General features: G+C 37.9%; 1 protein-coding gene across 5 annotated transcripts in view; it reads right to left on the reverse strand.

Moving 5' to 3' along the window:
• The window catches only part of TTC39B (tetratricopeptide repeat domain 39B), an 86,480-nt gene that overhangs the window by 26,857 nt on the left and 35,113 nt on the right, over nucleotides 1-24,510 (reverse strand). For all 5 annotated transcript variants that reach the window (XM_075021303.1, XM_075021300.1, XM_075021299.1 and 2 more), the window contains exons 3-4: nucleotides 3,898-4,002; nucleotides 1,265-1,396 (exon numbers count right to left, since the gene is read on the reverse strand). In XM_075021303.1, coding sequence (XP_074877404.1) covers nucleotides 1,265-1,396; nucleotides 3,898-3,992 — 227 coding nt within the window. In that variant the 5' untranslated portion in view covers nucleotides 3,993-4,002. The remainder of the gene's footprint in view (nucleotides 1-1,264; nucleotides 1,397-3,897; nucleotides 4,003-24,510) is intronic.

Consider the following 24,510-nt stretch of genomic DNA (forward strand, 5'->3'; position numbering starts at 1 on the left):
TAACAACAAAGATTATGACACTACAGGTTTACACTATTCTGCACGCTGAAAAGCACAGGATCCTAACAACAAAGATTATGACACTACAGGTTAACATAATGCATACAAAAAAATACGGTCAATTAAGGCACATGTAGTTCAGGCAATTCTTCACCTTTGAGTGCTTCATTGCCTTTATCTTGCATTTTATGAGTTTTGTGACAGACTAGGCCAGAGAACTTAAGAATAAAAGTTTGTATCATGAAGAGATGGAGGCGCTCATTGAAACCATCTGAAGTACAAAGAGACACCTCATTTTCAGACATACTAAACAACATAGATTGAACAGTGAATCCATAGCACACCTGAAAAAGAGGCAGAAACTGCTGACCCTTTATTTTCCTCAGCAGTATCTGATCATTTTGTCCTGCTTCCTTTTCTTTTGTTTGTCATTGCTAAGGAGGTGATGTTAAATGTCTAAACTAACAACATTTGGAAGTAATGCCTTTGGAGAACATTAATGATAAATTATGGCCTAACCCATATGATGAAGAACCAGCTCAGTAGAATAAAGCACTCATTTCTGGTTTTGTCAGAGTCTTGTTAAGCACTTTAGCTTTGACAACCCATTTTCTAAGGTGTTTTAATTAAAAAAATAAAAGGTCACTAATAACTTCTATTTTCTACTCTATTTCACTGTTGTTCCAAGCAAGACCAGAAGCAAAAGGTACAGATCCTTTTCTTGATGGGAATAATAGCCCTTTAATTTTAAGGTAAGCTAAACACTTATATTTGGAACAATAATACAAAAATTGCTTTAGTTTTAGAAGAAGCCTCAGTACAAGCTCAATCCTATTAGACTATCAGGTCCACCTTTGCAAACAACTTTTATAAAAGAGTATTGTCATGATGAAAGGGAAAATTAAAAATATGGGGCTTTGAAATTGTTGATCCCCATGGAAAACAAAAAGTCATAGGTTGAAATAGCTCAGGCAGTTCAATCAAGTAGTGTCAGCTTACGTGAAGGTATACATACCCAATCAAACATTTAACTAACTTTAGAGGCCATACATGCCTAGACCTGACAAATCTGTCGTTTCCGCAATACTAGGAAACATATCCTTACCCATAATAATTGGATAGTGAGACTTACTCCACCTTTCCAAATTTAGATCAGTATCATACTGACAATAGCCTGCTTTGAAAGTGTACAGACAGCTGGGATATCTTACTAAGAAGACTTAGTGGATTAAGTACCTCATAAATGTTCACTGCTTGGGCTTACCTTTGGCAGGTTTGCAAAGCTTCCTTCATTGTAGAAATTCCCATTTGTATATCCTGCTGTTCAAAGGTCATAGCAGCTTGCATAACTAAAATGGTGCTGTACCCAAGGGCATGGTACATACTATCTTTAGACCTAGGGCAAAGAGATAAATCTTGTGCATTTAAGCAAAACTTTAAATTACAATACAAAATTAAATGCTGAGACATTTGCATTAATTTGTGAAAAGTCAGAAGAATAAAGCGGGAAAGTAATGGACATGAGAATATAACCTAGCAAGTATCATCTTCCACTGGGTGCTACAGGTCTGCCTCCACAGGATACTGTCACAGCAAGTTCCAGCAAATATCCTAACTGGGTTACACAAACATTTGCACTTAATTATATCCCATTTATAGGCTGCTGGTATATCAATTTAATTTAGCTAATTAAGCCTTGACATAAATACTCATCCATCTGCTTTCACTTAGCATAAGAAGTAAGGACATCCTTCTAACATTACTACTTGATCCAAAGACACAAAAATCTGCATTTGCATCACAGAAAAGTCAGTACACACATGCTCAGTCCTGCATAAATGGCTACACTGAATCAGCCTGGCTTCCACAAGATAATTACACAATCAAAAAAAAAAATGTTGTTGGAAAGTGGCTACGGGAGGTCATATACTCAAACCTAACAGTTGCAACAGCACTATTGCCAACACTGTGTCAGGGGAACTCAGGTTTGGTCTAACCAAGTTTCAAGTGGTTCAAGAAAATGAAGACTGCATAGCCCTCTGGAGGCCTCTCTGGTACTGTACTATCCATGTACTTTTTCCTAATGTCCGGTTTGAACCTCCTAAGCCTCAACTTGGGGTGACTGCCTCCTGTTTTACCATCTGCCACTATGGAGAAAGATGTCTCTGTCTTTGCAGCTTCCCCTCAGTAGCTCCAGACTGCTGTTAGATTTTAGATTAATGCCCAAGTCTCCTTTTTGCCAAACTAAACCAAACCCAGCTCTCACAATCTTACTGAGTCACATGTTCTAGTCTTCTACCCATGCTGCTTGCTCTCTGTTGGATCCTCTCCACTCTCCTTGAGTTTTTCTCTTCCCCACGGAGCTACCCACCAAATATAATTCTGAAGACAGGAAACTTCAGCAGAGTCAAGGAAGACAGACCCTTGGGCTAAGTGTTTATTTCTTAAATATATCAACACTTTCCCTAAACTTTTTACATGATTTAAGGATTTAAGTTTAACTTTCTTTAAAAGTCTACTTTTCAGTAAAGCAATTGGCTTTTTCATTTTTAAAGGTGGCTTTTTGTTTCCATGCTAGGCTAGGTCCTCCTTTGCAGATTAGCTGAATACGCCATATAATAAGCTCAAAGTCTATTAGCTGCCAGGGACTTGAAGCATCAAAATCATGGAATTTACAGTATTTTTCTTCTTCATAGAAAAAGTCAACTAAAAGAAATACTTTACTGTAAATAAAAACACTATTGTATGAAACAAGGTTTTTTTGTTTCGTAATGCAAAATGAAATACATATGTATGAAATGTACAAAAAACATTTGGGTAATATGTGTGTGTGTATTTAGTATACACGCATGCACAATCCTTGCATGTAGAATTTGGTATCTTGCATACTACCCAAAAATAATTTTAGCATGCACAAATGCAGGTGGGCCTTCTCAAAGTGTTGCTCTATCACAAATAACACTCCGCAATGCTCAGAGAAGTGAGCTTGGGTGTACGTATAGCTCATCTGAAAAGGTATTATTCCTGCCTACCTCCTCTACACTTGAGCTCTCCATACGACTACAAGCAAACACTTGATAGCTGTGTCATCCTCCCAAGGTTTCATTTAACCATGTTCTTCCACTTGTCCATACTGCTGACCTAACAACACCAACCTATCATTCTCAGTCTTACTATCACCAAACTGCAGAGCAATAGCTTTACCTCGCTCTACTACCTCTCACTGACACATCCCTCAACTTCATACACATCTTTGAGACACAGACAGGAGAAGAAGAGTGAACGGGATTCAGATCCCAGTCCTAAAGAACAGCCACTCAGATTGCCTCCCCAGGCAGTCACAGGTAAGCTAGGTTTATCCTACGAACCTGTCAGTATTCTTTAGTTCCCTCCCTCTGCACTGCCATGCTTTTTTTCTCAGTGGAGCAAAGGCAACAGGGGAACCACAGGCAGAATTAGTCAGAACATCAAAAGGTGGGCTTTTAAGGGTAAACGCTACTGTGACTCAAACATAATATAAAAAGCAACAAAAAGAGTATTCTGGAGTTTTGTTCCAGCTTTGTTGTCCTGTCAAAAGCAGTTCCACTGCACAAATTCTCTGATCAAAGATACATTGGATAAGGTCTTGCTCCCCTGCTTTTCCCCTCTGCATGAGGAAAGACAGCTTGAATGATAAACTCCAACAGAACAGTTCAGTGCTTCGTTAGCAGGTTTTGCAATGGTCTGAAGGAGAAACAAGCGCACTGCTAAAACCCGAAGACACTAAGAAATGCTTTTGGACAAAAGGGAATAAGTAAAAACTACTGTCTTCAGAGGCCTTAAATTAATCCTCAACTACCAGACAGCATACTTTACACTATCTGTTTACAGTAACTTCAGCAAATAACAGGACCTCACCATGGACGAAGTAGTTCCAGGGCTTCAGAGAACTTATTGTTCAGAAATAAGTTCAGTGCCATTGAACATTCTTCCAGAGCACACTTGAGATCCATCTTGGATGCCCTAAAAAAAGATTCTTGGTTAGTCAAACTGTAAATATAAAAACAAAATGAAAAGATTTTTTTTCCCCTAGATAACACTGAAGGTCTTTTATAGCAATTTTATTACTCGTTTTAAAAATCTAGCTTTACAATAACAAGTCACATGCGTAACACTTTATCCATGCTACATGGGTGTGCCCTCTTTGCTCATTAAGTGATGTTTATAGCTTTGTCCTCCTTTTTTTACCAGTCAATGTTCAACGGAGTCACTTTCACTGCTACATATGTAACACAAATACTCTGAACTTATCACTGTGTCCAAGCTTTTAATTCCCCATATCAGTACAAATGCAGTTTCAGACTCTGTATTCATATCTAAGTCTCGAGAGTGATGACAAAATAATATTTTCATCCAAGAAAGCAGTAAACACACTCTCACTCTGTAAACAGCTATGCCAAAAATAGTCCTGTCAGAAGCCTGCAGCTATGCCAAAAGTTTTTGTTGTTCCTAACTCACTTCAAGTTAAATCCCTTGCACTTGCTTAAGAGGAAGCCATTTAACAGAACTGCTGTCTCAGCCAGTGCTGTCTGGAAGACTCGGGAGCACTCACGAATTGCTCCATGGGTGGAACTGGTGACCGACTGGACATTCACAGTTGTGACAAATAGCTAGAAGCTACTCAGCCTTCAGTGTACACAGCTGGATCTGGAAAAGATAATCTGTCCACAGCTTTAAAACAACAGGTTTAGGCTCTATAATGGGCTTTATCCAAGGAAGGTTAAGCAGTGGTAAGCAACAGATCGTGTCAATGAGATGAATATTTAAGTGCTGACCAAAGAGAAGAACCCTGAAGGAGGAATTTAAGAAGAGAAACGACAGAAGAGTGCAGCTGCTCTAAATCTGACAGTAACACACTCACACACAAAAAAACAAACCAAGAAAAAGGGGCATATGTAAATACGACTAGACAGGTTTTTACACAGAATCATCAACTTCCCCTACCCTCCTCCTCTCTCCATCACCTAAAAGCTTTGAGAACATTGGCTCTGTTTTTTTATCCCTTCTGGAGCAGAAAATTGGGATAAGGCTAGATGACATCCCAAAACACTTTTTCAGCTTTATTTTCTGTCATTTTTCAGTGCCAGTACTTGAAAAATTCACCTTCTGTAGAAAACTAAAGTCTCTAACACAGTTCTTGGCAACTACTAGATATTTATTATTGAACATTCCAAGCGGCAAATCCTGCCCTTCATAATGAAGCAGTGAATTGCCCAACAGTTGAAATCTGTCAGTTTTACCATCAGATTGTTACCAACAAATTTAAATACAATTTAAATACATTTTCTCCCATACTGGGATTCAACTTGACTACTCTTTATACAATTTTAAGATTTATGTAATTTAACCTACAGCCCTTGAAAGTGAAGCGTTTGCAGCTCTGCTTCAACTGTCACCATGAGCCACTGGCTAAGCTCTCGCATTCTCTGGCTGGGCAGGCTCTGCAGGAAAGGTCACGTTCTCAGTGCAAACAACCTACAGCCCCGACCTCCCGCTGTCCAACAAAAGCACCACTGTCACACCAGCAGAGAGGGGACACTGTGGTGATCCAGTCAACTTTTCTCCCCCCTCCAAGCCTTACCAGCAAAGCGGCCGTCTCTTTTCCCATGTGCCTAGGGTTCCTGCCAGCCCATCACCCCCCCAGGCTTCACCCCAACATCCAGTCCTAGGTGAGAGCCTGGGGAATGAGCACTGCAACGTCTGCCCTACTGTATAGGGTATAGGTACGGCTACAAAAGTCTTTATTAGCCTGTAATGATTCGTAGTGCACAACTACTGGAGAGCAAACCTACTACATTTGTGCTCTCTTCATTGCTGGCCTATGTCACCAATGACATACTGTCCCATTGCCACTATCAGTTTATGTTCTCTCACTTAAATACCCTTAGGCTAGATAATCTGAGTTGCCTTCCAATATTCTTAAACATATTTCATGGAAGTTATACCCTACAGCAAGTTTACTTAGGTCTATGTATAAATACAAGCCCCAATAACAAGTAAAAATCCTTCAGACAAACAATAGCAGTATCTTTTCTCTTGCTGCAGGGAGACAAAAAAGAGTCAGCATTTTGTTGTTGTTTATATACCACTCTTCATACCCGAGGCTGCACTGGAAAATATAGAACATAAAGGTACAATTTATAATTCAGACTACACTGGCTAATCTTAGTTAACCTGTTATCTAGACGTTCATTTTTTACAAGGCAGTTCCACTAATTATAGGCATATATTAGGGCCCTTTTATTTTATTCAGAAAGCTTTACGTTGTATATTTAAATATAAATGCAGTGGTTTTATTATAAACCTTACCTTTGAGACTACTTTAACTGAAGTGTTAAAATTGAACTGTAAAAAAACCTGGGGTTTGGCTTGTTGGGTTTTTTTTCATTTTCAAAGTCCTAAACCTTTTGGTATATAAGAATGTGTGATTCATCTCTGCAAGACAGAAGTGTATCTGAGTAAATCCATAGGTTTATTTTTCAAATTTCCGCCACTACACATACCACATCAAAAGTTTCTGAAACACACCTCTCAGTGAAAAATTGTAAGAGTGAAAATGTTCAAGAGAAGGGAAATGTTCCAAGATAGTTACAAAATGAGACACCATTTTCACTATGAATTCAACAGGATCACACACAATTTTTGGTTTCCTCTTTTAACACAGTTTGCTTAATCTTTTTGATTTTTTACTTTCTCCTCTGTCCCAAACACCCCAATTAATTCTTTCCCTTTGGCTCCTCTTTGATGAGAGGAAAAGGAAAGCGGTATATCAAGCATATGATTTTTCATCAGAAAGCAGCAATTTGCTGTAGGTCACAAAGGATTAAGAACTTTCTTTTTCATGTTTCAGTGGACACAGCTTTTTATCTTTATGATGCTACTTGCACCGAAATTAACAGGGGACTTTGCACTTCTCAGATCTAACTTAAACAATCTTTGAAAAATTAGAACATCAGACATTAAATTGTAAATGCAAATCATCACTTCATGTTCACATCTTGCATGGATATACAGGCCAAAATAGCAAACTGCCTTACAGTTCTAACACCCAGACACCTTCTACCATTCCTTGACCAAGAAAGCCATGTAGGAGACACGCAGAATATCTATCTCCTCACATAGTGAATTCATACCTTCTGTACTTCAGTTTAGGAGAAAACCCCTCAACCTATCAAGACCAACCACAAACTCATTTTGTATTTTAGACATTCTAGCTTCTAAATCCAGAAAATAAAGTTACCTGGCTGAGCATTTAGTCTGGATACCTGCCAAAGCCGCAGCCTGTAACACCTCTCCATACTCCCAAAGTAAGTTTTTTTTTCCAGAGCCTGGATCAAGAGAACCACAGACTCTAGATTACAAAGCATCCCACCTATTTGGCAAAGGAATGGACTTAGTGCACTAATCTGCTCAACTGGTTAAAGGTTTCCCATTAACAACAATCACTAGAACAAGTATGCTTAAGATCCTACACTTCCTACTAAGTAAAGCAGAATTAAAATGTTTAGCAAAACAAATATGAAGAAAGCAACTGTATTTGGGTACATTCAGACTCTGAATATGTAAACGAATCTGTCCTAATTAAAGTATTTATACAAGCAGTAGAGAAATGTACACATTTATGTCCTCTTCAAATGTCTTAAGTAGTGTGCCCTCCAAAGAACAGTGTTAAGAAATAAAATAATAATAAAAAACCGCTCATTTATAATGACTGAAAGTTTTGTAAAACACTGTTTTATTAGCTAATTCCATCTGTTAACAAATCATTTCCAAAGAAATAATTTTTAGCTAGATTTAGAGGCTGGTTTTTTTTCTGGTACTTAAGCAAGGATCTGAGTTAGTCCCTCAGTAACATGTCATCACCACCACTGTGTGTTCCCATGCTTCTACATCCTCATTTCACGTTTGCTTTTTAGGAAACTTAAGAGTCACTTGGCCATGCCTGGTTAGATTACACATTCCATTTGCTCTGCCTTTCCTGCTAGGAAAAATGGCTAGTTGCTTTCAAATAATTTCTCAAGAAGGGGGAAAAAAAGGGGGAGAGTTTCTTCTTTAAATACCAAATTTGCAGGAATTGTCTTAAAAAAAAAATCCAGTAATCAAAGCTGATATCTACCAGATGGCAACAATGAGTTTTTACTCTCTCATACTTGCACACCACAACCATTCTGTGACCAGCACTGAAGCAGTGCCCTGTTCCAGGTCTCGTCCGATACAAATCCCAGTGGCCATATTAAGGAGGGGGTTGTTCCAAATTGCAGAGGACAGACGGACCTTCTGGTCCCTTCCCCTCACAAAATGTTTGCTAACTTCTAGGTGGGCCAAGAACTCTGTGAGCTATTGGAATGGAAGCACCCAACAAGAGGAGATGACCTGCTACACTGAGGATGGAGGAACTATGAACGGTCATCTGAAGTAACAGAGGGAAGAGAACCGCAAGTGAGAGATGTATAATCACGTAGTACGTAAAAGAATCCGAGGAAAGGTGGATCATTCATAACAGCAGGTGATTTAACAACTGATCACAACTTTATTCACTTAGCTGTAAAATATCTGGGTTCAGCCTAGAAAGAGTAAGAAAGTTTCTTACCACTTCATGTGAAAAGTAAGCAAATAAATTGATTAAAGTGTTACAGTACCCCACCGCTGTACCATGTTTCTGAATGCAAGGATCAAGATGTAAGGGCAATGTCCTATTTCCACTGCTTCACTAGGCCTCATCTTAGTGAAAAGAAACACATTTTCGTTATCTGTAGGCTGTAAATCTGCACACTTCCTATCCTGCAGTCAGCAACTGCTGGAACTTCCTTTGGAAGGGAAACCTAATCTTTATTTTGTATACCATAGCCATGGACATGCTCGCTTTTTATCAGACAGGACCGTTAGCCATTAGGCTCCCAAACGCCACCATACCACCAACTCTAGCATTACCAGGGTACATATCAATATTTGTAAAATATTCCCTTAACAAGGTTCCTTAAAACAACACAGCCCTGGAGTCCTGCCAAAACTATCTGTTCCTATTAAATGGGTAAGCAGCAGATTCTCTCCAGCACATTGCTGTCATGTTCTTTTCCTGTGTTACAGACTAGTTCCCATGCTGCTGCCTTTATGTGTGACCAAAACCTGCAGGCAATGCAAACAGGATTCCCTACATCAATTACATTTAATGTTCCTTACATCAAGCAAGCTCATTAAATTATTCTGCCACTTCAAATATAAAACTTGGGAAGCCAGTTTTCTCAGAGCCTTGTTTCTGGTAAGTGAATCATATTCTCTACCAAAGAGTCTTGCTCCTGTTTAATTACTCTTCACATATATTTTCTACTGTTTTCCTACACCCTGCAGCAGAGGAACATAACTAAAAGGAATCACTCCAATTCAGATTCATAACTTGATACCAGAACAGTCAAAAGAAAGGAACATACTGACTCAGAAGCAACTTGGCTATCTTCACTGGCAGACAAGGAATATTTCTATGCAGAGGCTCAGAAAAAGCACATTTTTTCCTCTCCTCCCAAAACATTACAAACCAATTTCTACAGCAAGTTAGTAGACTGACGAACAGTTCAGTAAGCAATGCTGACTCACATTCTCTTTCTGACTCATGTTCTCCTTCTGACTCAGTCTTATTTTGGCAATCTCGTTTTTTCCCTACCTCCACAAACAGTTTCCTAGAATTGACAGAAAATTAACACATTTTATCACCTCAGATGAGCATATGCTTTAATTTATCCTGGAGTAGACTAAATTAACACTACTTCAGTGAAATTACTATGGAATTTACACCCAGTGAATACAGTTCACTTCTAAATGAAAAAAGGAAAAGAAAAATGTGCTACATTGGGTGTTACACAAAGATAACAATGCCACCTTACAAGGAGAATAAAACACCACTGTGCTACCATCTAGGTACTTTAAGGATACCTTTTCCGAACACACAGCATTTTTTAAAGTTTTCTCACTACTATTTCAAACTTTTATGAAAAAAGAATAAATGTTTTGAATTCCAGTAATAACTTATGTACGTTGGGCTTAGTGCTCAGCTACTCATGAAACAGTTCTCATACAGTGGGGATATATTGCCCATAAGGAAGTTATTAGCAGCTTTAAGTAGGTTCTTCTAATCAACTACTTGGAGCTACGATAGAAACAAAGAATAAGAAAACTGATTTGAAAACCCTGAGATGTATTGGAATATTCACTATTGGGATGATAATCCTCAGGATGTACACAAAGCAAGAGCATTAGTAATTTAAAATGTCAAAACAGTTTACAGCTTAAGCCACTTTAATTTTTTTCCCTACAGATTAATTAAAAAGGGAGCATAACTATTAGCCTAAAACAAATCAAAAGAAGTCATTGCTCTAGTATTTAAAAGAAAGTTGTTTAAACATGTAATGAATTAGACAATAATACCTATCTGTCCACACCAGGGCTCAGTGTAAGAGCATTCCTGAAAGGCAGTTATACATCTAAAGTTAAGTATTAACTTGGTACATGCTGCTGTCTTGGTATATATACAGGACATTTGGTCAGCTTTTAATACAATCAGCCCTGGTGCAATGACCTACCAACTCTTCTCTTGAAAGAGGATTCAGGAGCTAGAAATGGAATTGCAGAAAAGTTTACCTTTAATCTAACTGTATTTTCCACATTTTAAATGATATATTTAGGACCAAGTTCCACATCACTTTATTAATATTAGCTGGACTTAAATGTGTAAACAGTACTTTGCATGAACAGGGATTACAGAATTTAGGTTTTCAACTTCTAAAACTATTTGTTGGCTCTTTTACAACACAGCCAAAATAATCAGCCTCATCTGATAAACAACATTTAATTACCACTGACGTGGTTTTGTATAGCTACTGTTCTCGCTAACAAAAGTCTCACTGGGCTACAGTTACTGAAAATATTTGATGTTATTAGTGGGAGCAAAGGAAAACTTTAGAGAAAAAAATGCGTAACTAGCAATAACAATTTAGTTTCAAGATACCCACATTAAGATGCACATCTGATGCAAACAAAAGGAATGAAAATAAGGTCTTCTAAAAATTGGGAGGTATACAGAGAGGATGCTATTTTGATAAGGATCACAAAAAACAAGATGTGTTACATCTAAGAGAACGCTCCCCCAGGAAATAAATACTTCAGCAAACAAGTGACCCTTAACACTTACAGAAGCTTCATCAGAAGAATCTTTCAGAAGGATTTGTTTGCTTAAACTCAAATGAAAACCATTTTGGATGTCAACCACAGTGTCAACAGGTAGGGCATCAAAAACTATCTGTAGCACTCCTCTTCAGTAACATATATGCAGGCACCTGCTAGAGAATTTACTGCCAAGTTAATGATGACAAAACAGCACTAAAATGTATTATTCTCAGGCAGTTCTCATCCTCTGCAGGAAGATGGTAAGTCAAATAGTCCTAATATACTGTCAAAATCTGATACTCACTGTCGCTATTCAGAATGTTTCTATACTTTCTGAAGTAGATCTTTCCCTTTGTAGTAATGAATAGCTCAATTAGAAAACTCAGTATTTAACTGTTTATGTTCAACCATGTCAAAAAGAGTAACTATCTTGTCATGTGTCTTAAATAGCCAGGACATGACTTCTTAACAGTAAATAGCAGCTGATCCTCACCAGAATCTACTCAATAGCTCCATTTTCTTGGCTAGAAGGCTCAGGGTATTTTTGAATGCTGCTCTACTTCAAGTGTATTGATCCCTTGTAATGTGCAAGAACAGTGGTGATTCTGATGCTTTTTAGCTGATGGGATCCCTCTTCCCCTCTCTCTCCCTTATTGAGGGGACCACTGTGCAGGCACACTGTGCTTCTTCCACATATGCAGCACTGAGCTCTGTGCTGATGTGTACTGCCAGGCATAATTAGCACAAAATAAACTCAAGCCTTCAACAGAGTCCTGTGGGGGCTGGAACTCACTGTCTCCCTGGAAGACTTTCTCCCAGCCAAGATGAAAAGCCGTACTCAAACGACAGTATCAAAGGTCACAGTTTACAGCTCACAGAGATATCATTAAATCATGACTTCATGTTCACATCTTGCATAGCTTTACATGCCAAAGTGTACTTGATGTCCTTTTAGCTGGTCTTACTGTTTAGCAAAGATCCAAAACGTTTAAAAACTGCCACCACCACATCACCTATCACTTCTTAAATTTAAATGATCCACTTCATGTTACTTGCAACACAAAGACTTTCTGTCCCTGACATCCTTCTTTTTGCTGTGTTTTTAATTTTGAACTAAGCCTCAGACTAGCAGTGTGTCACTAGAACAAGGATACTTCCATTCTTAATTCTGCAATATTCAGTCATGCTTTAATAATGAGGAAAATGGTAATGAACAGGTTCTTTGCTCTTGATCCCTGCCAGTCATTTTCTATTCAAGCATAGGAAGTCCAGTACTAGTCTGCTACTACTCTCTCTCTTCAGTCTCAGTGAAGGGAAAACAGAGTCATCCTTTACTATGACAGAGACACTTTCCTTCTGCCCAGCCCTGTAAAATAACAATAAAAAACCCTCAGAATTCTTATTTTCTTCCATTATTTTATCCTTCGCCAATGTATGCCAATTCCTCTTGTGATTTAACACCTTGCCTCTGTATGCTGTCAGATTCTTCCGGTAAGCTTTAAGCAGAAGAAGCAAACTAGTGTCTCTGCCCATGGGTAACAAATAATAAACATCTCTACCTCATCTGTTTAAGGAAACATCACTGGACTGTGATTCTTAGTACCTATTTAATGTTCCTCCAAATAGATGGTGGTCTCCTATCTCTGTGAAATGTTTCCAGGATTGCTCATCTCCTTATGAATATTTTTGGCCTTGAAAAAAATCTATTACAGGACTGCATTTGGCCTTCTTTTTATATGCGCTGCTAGCAACTGCAAAGATTTGCAATTTCCAGTAGGAACTGCTTTAACATTAACAGTAACGTACATCCATGTGCATCCATTATATGTGAGCAAGCATACAGAAAACTCAGCTTTTAGTTCTGCTATCTGGAAATATCTCTTCAAATAATTTCTTCGTATTTTGAAAGCATAGTATTCCTCACCATTAAATTAGCCATTTGAGAAGAAAAATCTTTTTCATCTTATCCCTCTCATCGTTCGCTCATATATGAGCCAGCAGTAACACCTCACTCTTCGGCTTAGTGATGTGCCAAAATCTAGTTTGGATCATTTCCTAAGGGACAATGTTATTTGCTATCACTGCCATCAATCCTTTGCACAGGCACCAAGTGGCAACACAAGTATAAATCCTACCAGATAAACAGCGAGATGCTTTGTAGGAGTACTACCTAGCTACCTACCAGAGAGCAGCAGGTGGCACCAACAGTCCTATGACACAAAACAAAAGCTAATATAAAAAAAGCTTATTGCCAAATCCCACTGAGATACTCTGTTAGGCCTACATTTTATGTTCAGGATAGTTCAGTGAAGGGAGGCTGAAGGCTTACGTGGCTCTTCCTAGTACAATCCACAGACTAACATACAGTGAACATTAGGAAATATTCGTAAAAGCAAAGACAGTAGCTTCCTAGTTATGTTGGGTTTTCTTCTTATTACAAGCAACTACTCTCTAAAACTCACAAATGCGGGATTTCTGTTTGCTTTGGTTTTGTTTTAAAATAAATACATGCAGAGATGTACCACTTTCAGGAACAATTTCAGCATCGAGTTTGAATCTAAGGAACCCTCATGGGAGCAGGGCATGTGTCATTCTCTGAGGACTACTGACCCGAGTAAGAAACTGCACGCACCCCTCACCCCCCCACTATGCTGGTGCTGGCACATGTCCTGCAGTATCTTGCTGGCTAGGTAGAGGACTCAGGCTCTGAAAAAGCAAGGTGCATCAGGCAAGCCTCCATGAGGCTGGATTTTCTTCTTCTTTCTGTATGCATGCTATGCATTCCTCCCATCTGGAGAACAATTCAGAAAGGTGGAATCAAACTGAGTAACCTTTATCACATTTAGATGTTTCCGGCAGCTAACAAATTAAAGCATGTTAAATCCTTTACATTAAAGGGATCACAGTATTTTTAACTTGCCAATCACTTCGAGTTTATAAATAAAAAGGATTCTTAACCTAATGTGCTAGTTTAAAAATAATCAGGGAAAGATAAGACCATGTGATCAACAGTTTTTTCTATTATAAACAGAAAACTTTTTGCAAACTGTTTTACCATTTCATCTAAAACCCAGACTTTAACACCACTTATAATCACACAACAGAAAAATCTTAAGCCATAAAGCTAGAAGCCTGAAATTATTTCCAACTTACATGTATCACTTCCTATCCTAGGCTATTATCATTAATATAGAAAGCTTCCAAACTACAGCTACCTGATCAATATAGCAAATGCTAACTTTTTTTTACCTATACAGTAAATCCACTAGTCATAGTTTATCTCCACAGCAACTTATGCATTCATTATGCACACATCCCTTTTTATGAGAAGCATGAATTTTAGGTAAATAAAAGCATGTAGTTTACATATTCAATTGAAATGTTAACAGCTTATGGGAAGCATTGAAAAAAATTTCATGCTGATGCAAGACAGACTTTATTCCTTTGAAGGCGTAGTGTCTTCACTGTTTCAGAACTTCACCAACGCATGCTGTAGTCTGTGTGCTAAACATTCATTTAAGGAAACGCAACTGGCAGCAAAACTTTCCAGTGCTGCACTAGCCAAATTTGCAAACAGGCAGAAATTACTCTAAAAGCTTACTATATTATGATCCACTCAACAACAGTCAGTTTTTTAAAAGCAAACAATCAAAAAGAATCAAAAAAACCCACCAGAAAACACACAGCAGACACACACCCAACAATGGTCATTTAGCTGAAATGATATTACTTTACACAGCCTAGTATTTTGTCAAAATTATTAGGGTAACACACTGTCCCTTTTCCTCTCTCAGGACTTTCCTGCATGCTGTATTTAAAATCACATTCTACAGCAGACAGAGGCAAACAGTGTTGTTCTTACCCAAGCCCTTCCTGAGTACTAGCTTTCACGTGAATTTTGGAGACACGCATCCACCCACAGAACTGGTAACAGCAGAGGATGGAAACACCACACTACAAGGCAATTCAGTTCAGTGAGGTTCCACCTTCCTCCTCAACACTACCTGACTACGAGGAGTAGCATTTAGCCAGTTATTTGTAAACCCATCTAAGTGAATCCTGGATTGTTGTCACAATACCAAAGGATCTGCCTATGCTCTTCTTTGCATGACCAAGCAATCTTACCACTAGGGCATTTTCCTTTTCTTTAATAGCATTTTCTGTTTGGTTGCTTTTGGGAGTTTTGTTTATTGTTGGTTTTGGTTGTGTGGTTTTTTTTTTTAACTAAATTCTTTCTTCTCCCTCATCTTACAGTTGTGGCAGAAATGCTGATGCAGAGCAAAAAGAATAAACAGTAGTTAGCTGATATTATACCCTTGTATACATAATAAAATAGAAAGAAGGCATCAAAAACTTTTTTTTTTTCAAAATGAACAGCTGTAGAAAAGGAGTTGGAGCTCTCAGAAAAACAGAGACAGTAAGAAGGGAAGAGGTAACTGAGAAAAAAAAAAAAAGAGGCAGCTGCCCCTGTTGAAAATCAACAATTATTAAAATGATATGCATGAAAATGAGCTGAGAATGACTTTACAGTTTTTATCTCTACCTTAGCATTGTCAAAGGAAGTTCAAACTGACAGCTTTTCATAGACTATTGGAATTTCACTAAGAGATCATTTTAATTGATCAATCATTATACCTTACCAGGTATATTTATGTCATCTAACCATGAGGCAGACAGAAGGCATATAAAAGCTCTGTTCCTCTTCCTCACAGATCAGAAGCTGGGAGGGGGGGAGCTGCTAGCATGTTAGGAGGGGTGCTTGCCCTCTTACTTTCTAGAAAAGCAAGTTCTAATTTTAGCTTTTCTAAACTTCACAGATACGTATTTAGCTACAGGAGACAGTTTTATTTTAGGAATTATTACTGCTTACAGCAGTAGAAATATTTGTAATGCTGTCTTACGAATGAAATGCATTAAAAAGCCCTCAAACACACCAAAAACTTTATACATAAACAAAAATTCCTTCTTGTAAGTCTCATCTGACCTTAAACTTTAAGTGTTGGACCACCACCTGTCAGGAGACTGATAAGGTTTCTTTGCTTTACATTTGGCATGTGAGTCTCATTTGTGATTTCCAACTTTGGAGGCATGCACAGGACTGTTTTTGTTCTAGTTAGAATGCAGCCCAGTGCCTACAGTGCAGCTTCATGAGAATCTAGTGAAGGAATACAAGAAACTGATCAAAAGGTTTTCCTTCCAAACATTTACTTTATGTCCATCACTAGAAGGGGCAGGGAGGGGTGAGGAGATAAAGGAACTTTCCTGATAGTCTGTCTTACTGAAAACGTGGAATTTACTTATCTATATATTTATTATCAATGCAGTATCTGAACACTACAAGAAAATACTGATTGCTGTATCCTCACACATTATTACTACCCTAGAGATGCAACAAAGCAACTGAATAAGCACAAAGGAAACAAAACAAGGCCAAGTTGATCATTTGCTTGAGTCACAGGAAATGGAGTCAAGACTAAACTCATCATACTGGCTAACAGCACCCACCATTGCCAACATCACAGTCCACCCCTCTGGAAAACACAAAAAGACAGGCTACATTTCTAGCCACTTTTCTTAAAAAGAAAAAACAAAACAAACCATGAGCATTCACAAATGTTTCAGTTTTGGACTAACCATTAATCAGGTTCACTAAGCCAATAATCAATTTATTGCAAGTCAGGTGGTTTTACAGCCGGAAGGGAAAAAGAAACATCAGCAGCTTTATCTGACACCAAGTTCTTCAAGTTCAGCTGAGAACTGCAGCTGAACATGTACATGCACGGTAAGCAAGACGCAAATCTTCCATAATGAATCAGCCATATTGTGGGAGCAAGACACATGACAACTACCTGGGTTACTATTTACCCACCTGAATATGCACATACAGATTATCTGATCACTAAAATGATTGTGAAATAATCCTATTCAAGCACATCAAGCTACCCCAGCATGAATTTGACACAGCGTTGCAAAACATTTGTAATCCTAAAGACAGCCAGCAAAACTGTCTTAGATATTTAGAAGTGACCACAGATTGACAGAGGGGAAAGAAAAAACACAGTGTCAGTGTCCGTTTGCAGGTAGGAGAAAAAAATCTGCTTTACACTGTTCTGCTGGACACTAAGGGAAATGCACAGCACTATAAAAGGTTGTTATCAGATTTATTAATAGAAGTCAGTGGTTCAGCAGTATTTTTAGATGTATGTTTTAACATGAGATCTTTGCAAGTAAACTCAGAATCTACTATGTTTGGAGACCCCTTATCAGACTAATAGTTCGTATCAAATAATCCAGCTGAGGTCAACACAGGCAATACTGTGTAGAAAAATAAGCACCCAAATATGCCAGAGAGCAATACTGTCAAAACTTTATATACGGTATGTAGAGATAGATAAATAGAGGTTCACCCAAAAAAAAAAATTAATCTGTTCAACATTTCCCTTAGAAAGTAGGTTTAAATAAGACATGCTGACAAGAAAATAGGTTGTAAAGGACCCTCCTGAAAGAACTAGCATATATAAATAATAATGACAGGTTACTGACAGTTTTACACAAAACAGATAAAAATTCCGCTTATCTTGCTATGGAAAAAACAAGAAAAATCATGCAGCAAGTATGACACCAGATCAGGCCAGATGTTTACGGGACTAACACTGCGTCACACAAATACTGGCTCAGATCCAAAGAGACAATTAGGACAGTGTGATCCTAGTAAGACACTCCTCCTAAACTTCAAACCAATTTACTGGAATTTATTACACAGTGAACTTATAGCTAATGTCAGAGACCTTAAATTACTAAAATCTCTAAAAGCACACTGTATTATACTTAACATTGAGTACTTAGAAAGCAGAACTGCATCCCATGAAAGAAATTACTTATATTTAAGTCAAAAATTATATAACCTCAAATGGTTAAATGAGCACAGCTACCAACAGTAGAAGACATACTCTATAAATGGAGAAAATAGCTACAAGTCTGTTACCGTTCTTAAATTACCACATTTTAAAGAATGGCATCCCAAAATACACACCTTGCAGTGTTCTACAACCTACAGCATCTGAGCTGATTAAGCACTGACATCAGCAGAGAAGCTTCTGCTCTCTAAAAGCATTGTTCACCACTGCAAAGGGCAGAGGAAAAACAATTATTTCACAAATCCATTGTGAATGTATAATTTTTCCCTTCTCTTCAAGGAAATTAATCTAAAAAAATTGTAGTTTAAGTGTCCAACATACCTGCCAAAGTAAATTTTCACAGATAAAACCCCACAAATCTGACTACCACATTCATGATTTCAGGTACTAGTAGGCAGAGATCATATACTTACAGGATTAATTCAGTTAACTTCAGGTATGTAAATATAGTCCTTATCCAAATGTAAGTGCTGCTTCTTTCACTCTGTTCTTTTTCCACCGCACACACATACAAAAAAAAACCACAGAAAAAAAGCATAAAGAGAAAACTGATTCTGGTTTATTTCTCAATAACCATGAGGTTTCATTAATGAGTTATCAAGCAAAAAGAATAAAAGGATAAAAGTTCACAAGCCAGCAGCTGGCATCACAGGCACTCTCCATAGCAGAATTCAAAAGAAATGTCAGTTAGAGTGGCAGCAGCTACAGTCAATGCTGGAAGCTGATGCCTCTGCGGGAAGAGGATGCTGGGAGATTTTCCCAATCTGTGCTGCAGCCTAATTCTAATCCATCACTCCTAACTGCAAGGAGAAAATGGAGACACGAGGAACGCAAAGTGATTTGTATTTAAAGACAAAAAGGGAGTTACCGCAGTATTTCCTGAATAATTGAAAAAAGATGCTACAATTAAAGTCAGACAGGAAAGGAAAAGTATACAAATGCAACTGCAGTAAAAATAGATCAAATATACAAGAGTTGGTAGCAAGCAGCACTGAAGAAAACTAACTAGCTCATCTTTGATTTTCATTATTTGACAGTACTCAAATAATTTTTTTTATTAACCCTTTGACATTTTTTCCCCAGGAATCCAAATTTTTAGCTAGAGTCCCAGGACCAAAATAAATCAATAGCACAGCAAGGCAGCTAATAAACAGTTATCTTCATGAATACACACAGCAATAGGAAAAAGTAGGAGTCAGAAGCAAAAGAGCTGCAAAAGAGATAGTTTAATCCCCTTGTTCTAATCTGTCCAGATGAGATATGGGAAAGCTCAGCACATGGGAGCTAAGCAGCAGAAAATTAAACTGTCCTCCATCATTACCTTTGAAAAATATTCTTTAAAGCTGTACCATCTGAGCTAATGTTACCTATTTCTAGCTATGTTTACTATCATGAACTGAGATTTACTCAAAAAAATGGCTCAAACAAAGCCTTTAAAACACAATGCAGGAAACTATAGATTGACTTTACTCATTACAGATGGGTACTAAGTAACAAAGGCAGTAATAGTTCAAACTAATCTATTTAAAAATTTTACTTTTGAAAATGCAAGTAAGAATGCAATATACCAGGAAAGAGTTGCATAGTATTTCCAACAACACCTGAAGAAACCAAGGCCTATGATCAGGTAAGACAGGCTTTGCAGGACAGACATAAGATGAGATGGACAGCTGTAACTTACAGACAACAGCAGCTTTAAAATCAGGATGCTTCTACCTTTTCCCTGAAATTATGCCTGATAGTGTTAAAAGACCAAGGAGTTCAGAGATATCCGAGTTCTCCACCATATGACTTGGAAGCAATGCTTACGTGTCTTGTCACTTACTATATTAACATTATTTGGGGCAGGGAGAGTCAAAGCGCCAGGATTTCTCTCCTCTTGATTGCACATGAAGGGTAAACCAGTTTTGAATCAAGGTTAAGCAGTCATGTAAAAATTGACTCAGTTCACACACAAAACATACAACATTGTCTTTAAATCAGTGCAAGTTGCAGACAGTCCACACTTGAGGGTTGAGAAAGTATTTCCCAGTAAAAGTTGAGAAAGAGACAGGAGCATATTTCCACAAAACTGACAAAAGCAACCTTTCTGTCTGCAAATACTAACACACCTTCAAAAGATTTTTCCTGTATTGTCTTACAGAAAAAACACACTAACACACAGTCAAGACACCTTTCACTCAGATTGTTTCCCAAAATGCTCTGAGACAGTTTTCAATCATCTGGCAGGGGCAGGGGAGAACTCCCAATAAACAACCAAAACACAACATCATTAAAGACCAGAAAAGTTTTTGTTTGTTCGATAGTTTAAAATAAAGAATGTGGCAAATCCGGGTTTCAAACGTTTTTCCCTAACAACAATCCTCCTTCTCAATATCTGCGCAAGTGATAGCATACAAGTTTTTTTTTTTCATCTATAAGTTAGAGTTCATCTTTTTATTGTCTTATCTAAAGCACGAATAACTTGAAGATTGTACCACCAGTCCAAAACAATAAGAGTCTACATGACTTTCAAAGCATCCGAAGCTATTCAGAAGGCAATTCTTGAGTTGCATGACTGCAAATAGCGTTTATGCAGTCTTTATTAAAGCACAGGATAAGCTTTAACTGCCTGAAAGAAATTTAAAAAGAAAGAGAACACAGACATGATCAGTAGATCATGCATTCCAGCACAACACCGAGATTCCAACATGATCACTAACAGACTCCAGAAGCCTCCAGGAACCCCCACCCCAAAAACATTATGTGAGTTTACTGCCATGGTGTTAATTTATTTCTCACAGAAGAGAAAGCCACAAGCAGCAACCCAAATATTTAGGCTCAGTTCAGACAAACTTCTTTTGGCGAACACTGGATCACAGAAAAACAGGCTCTTGGTATCCTGTGTGGCAGTTCTTCACACAAGAGAGTGGCATGGTGTGGAAATGATGCAGAGTTTCAAGCAGTTCTCTGTAGAATGTCCCTGAGATGTTCTGTCTGGTTTCCTACCCCCACTCCTGTTTTTCCCCTCCTTGCTTTCTATAAAAAGCTATGGACACAGGTGAAATTATATATTTCAAAGTCAACAGGAGATACCAATTTAAAAATTCGCACAGTGTGCAAGACTTCTACTCAAATACAAACACACAGAGAAATTTTACACCAAAGGCAAAAGGTGTAGTTGCAATAAATGTGTAAGGGTTAGGAATGATATAATTATTGCCCACTCAAAACCCCTTAAACTTAAACAATTTATAATCCAAGAACATTTTGGGATAGAGAAGGATTAGTGAGATTAGGCTTGTCTCTCACTACTGTTGTTCCAAATCTTGAGACTGACAATATAAAAGTAGCTACTGTGTCATTTATGTAGCTATGAAAATGTTATTTACTGGATACTAAAATCACCTTTACTGGACTTTTTATTTACCCTTAACCTTAAGAACAAAAGATAAGAAAATAAAACTTTGATCATTGTCCTGGTTTCAGCTGGGATAGAGTTAACTGTCTTCCTAGTAGCTGGTGCAGTGCTATGTTTTGAGTTCAGTATGTGAAGAATGCTGATAACACACTGATGTTTTCAGTTGTTGCTCAGCAGTGTTTAGACTAAAGTCATGGATTTTTCAGCTTCTCATGCCCAGCCAGTGAAAAAGCTGGAGGGGCACAAGAAGTTGGGAGGGGACACAGTCAGGGCAGCTGACCCAAACTGGCCAACGGTGTATTCCATACCATGGGACGTCACATCTAGTATAGGAACTGGGAAGGGGGGGCAGGGAATTGCCGCTCGGGGACTAACGGGACATCAATTGGCGGGTGGTGAGCAATTGCACTGCGCATCATTTGTACATTCCAATCCTTTTATTATTGCTGGTGTCATTTTATTAGTGTTATCATTATCATTATTAGTTTCTTCTTTTCTGTTCTATTAAACCATTCTTATCTGAACCCACGGGTTTTGCTTCTTTTCCCAATTTTCTCCCCCATCCCACTGGGTGGGGGGAGTGAGTGAGCAGCTGCATGGTGCTTAGTTGCTGGCTGGGGTTAAACCACAACAATCATTTAAATTGTCACAGCTGTTTCTCACCATCTTAAGACAATGTCAGAATTTGAGTTCAAACTTATGGAGACAAGCACTGTTCTTAAAGGTTTTTGGCTCCCTGAGTTCAAATTTTAATTTAGGGCCATTTCCTCAGCTGTTCAATTTCATTCAACACACACATGTGCAGGTATAACTGAAATCTTAACTACACTTCTGAGATTACAAGGATAACCTGCTCTAACTTCCTTAAACACTTCTGGCCCTTAATCTATCACCCCAGTAATACCATACAGAGCTGCTTTGGTAGGATCAAGGATTAACAGTATCCAGCTTTGGGGAGGAAAAGGAAATGCAAAAGGGGAATGATAATACAGCAATGAAATATGCCTCTTTCTGCTGAAATTGATAAAGACAGAAAATCCTAAGAATTCCATTATTCATCAAAAATAATCTGCCTGCTTTTCCACAGAATTCTAGCTTCCACCTTTTCATTTTGTTTTTTAAATGTGTTTAAATGAGATCTCACTATCTTTCCACTGATGCCATAACTCAGGGTCTGGTGTCAGAAATTTCTATACAAATAGCTCAACATGAATACTTCCTCTGTGTATGAGCTGTTTGCAGCAGTCAGGCAGACTACTACATTTTTGGGAAGAAACAACTACAAAGCATCTTCTATAAACACACCCAGGCAGCTACCATGATACAGTTACTCTAAATGTTGTTATTTATTTGCATAAGCCTGTGATAATGGGGTGGTAATTGAAACCACCATCTTGCCTTTACCTCAAAGAAAAAGACTGCATGCTGACCAGTAACATGGAAAAGCATAATAACTTGATGGTAACTTATTCCTGTCACATACCGACAACATTTTAAGGAAAAGTTAAATGAGATCGAAGAAATCCAAATACAATTAAAATTTTATACAAGTTCCTAACAAGAACTTCAGACGATAAAATACATACAGAAATCAAAACAGCAGTGACAAGGTCAGTACATGTTAGGCATATGGTGATGGTTAAAAACTGTTGAGAACTCAAACCTCTTTTAATCTTTTTTAAAACCAAAGAAGAGATCATTTACAAAGTTATACTCTGCCAACAGAAAACATGGATCTCTACATTCCACAAAAAGAATTTCCAGATAATCTGGGGGAAAATTAAGGTAGCAGAAATATATAGGAAAAAAAAGTCATAGAAGTTGAGAATTATCTTGTTCAGTAAGACTGAAATTAAAGTTCATAGTTTTTCCAAAATAAGACTCGGGTACTGATGAAGCATTTTTTGCAAGAATTAAATAAAAGAACAACACACACATAAATCTGTTCCATCCATGTATGGTTTCGAACCTGCAGATGCTTAGCAGGTAACAGCATTAAGTTAGCTTGTGAAACAGATTTGCCCAAAACTTAAAGTAAGCAGACACTCCAGTGGAAACATGGGGAAATATTTGGTAAGAAGTAGCTTACCACCACAAAACTTCTTGGCAGAGGCTTGAATGAATTTCCAAAACAGAAAGAACCGTTTGTCTCTAATTACTCAGTCCCTTTTACAACAGAATATGCCAATCTGAAACCAGTTCTGAGATAACACAATCATGTAATGGCAAATTTACTTTCACATATATCCCACCTATCTTCTTTTTAAGGTTGAAGATGCTATATCTAAAGCTATCGCCAAGCCAGCACTTTGAAAACTTAGTAACTCTTTTTGGCAGAGAAGATACTAGGTAAAATGCTACTGCTTGCTTTAACCAAAATGGCAGACTAACCTACTGCAATAGCCTTTCTTTGGCTTTAGCACCAGTGAGTAAAGAATGGCATTTACAGGTAGAACACCATTTAATGGTCCTTCCACATTTCTACAGAACAAGTATTTGGGGCTCATTACAAAAACTGTTTTGGAGTTGCTGTGCACACCTACAGTAGCCACCATGAGCAGAAGATCACAAAAGAGTCTAGATAAAGAATTTAATCCATTTAGACAATCAGAGCAAAGACTGATTTCCTCCTGGACCTGTCCTCAGATACGACAGCCAGCAGTAGAGATTTAGGGAAGGATTTTACCCTATTAAGATAACTCATTGCCCTTTTAACATCTAACCTGGACAACCTGGTATCTACAGTTAAGCAATAACATTTAGGGAATAAAGCCAGTTAAAGCCAAGTTATATTAGCAAAACCATTTGCTAGCATTTACTGGAGCAATATACACAGAGAACAATATTACTCTATAGCTATTTTACATGAAGAATTACAAAGTGGTGTATGAAATACTATGAAAACATAGTTACTACACAGTCTTTTCAAATTCTCTAAACCAAGAAGTTGATCTGCCAGAATTTGAACCTCTGATCCCATTAAGTAAACATCCACAG

This window comes from Buteo buteo, chromosome Z (assembly GCF_964188355.1).
Source record: "Buteo buteo chromosome Z, bButBut1.hap1.1, whole genome shotgun sequence".
Taxonomy (NCBI): Eukaryota; Metazoa; Chordata; class Aves; order Accipitriformes; family Accipitridae; genus Buteo; species Buteo buteo.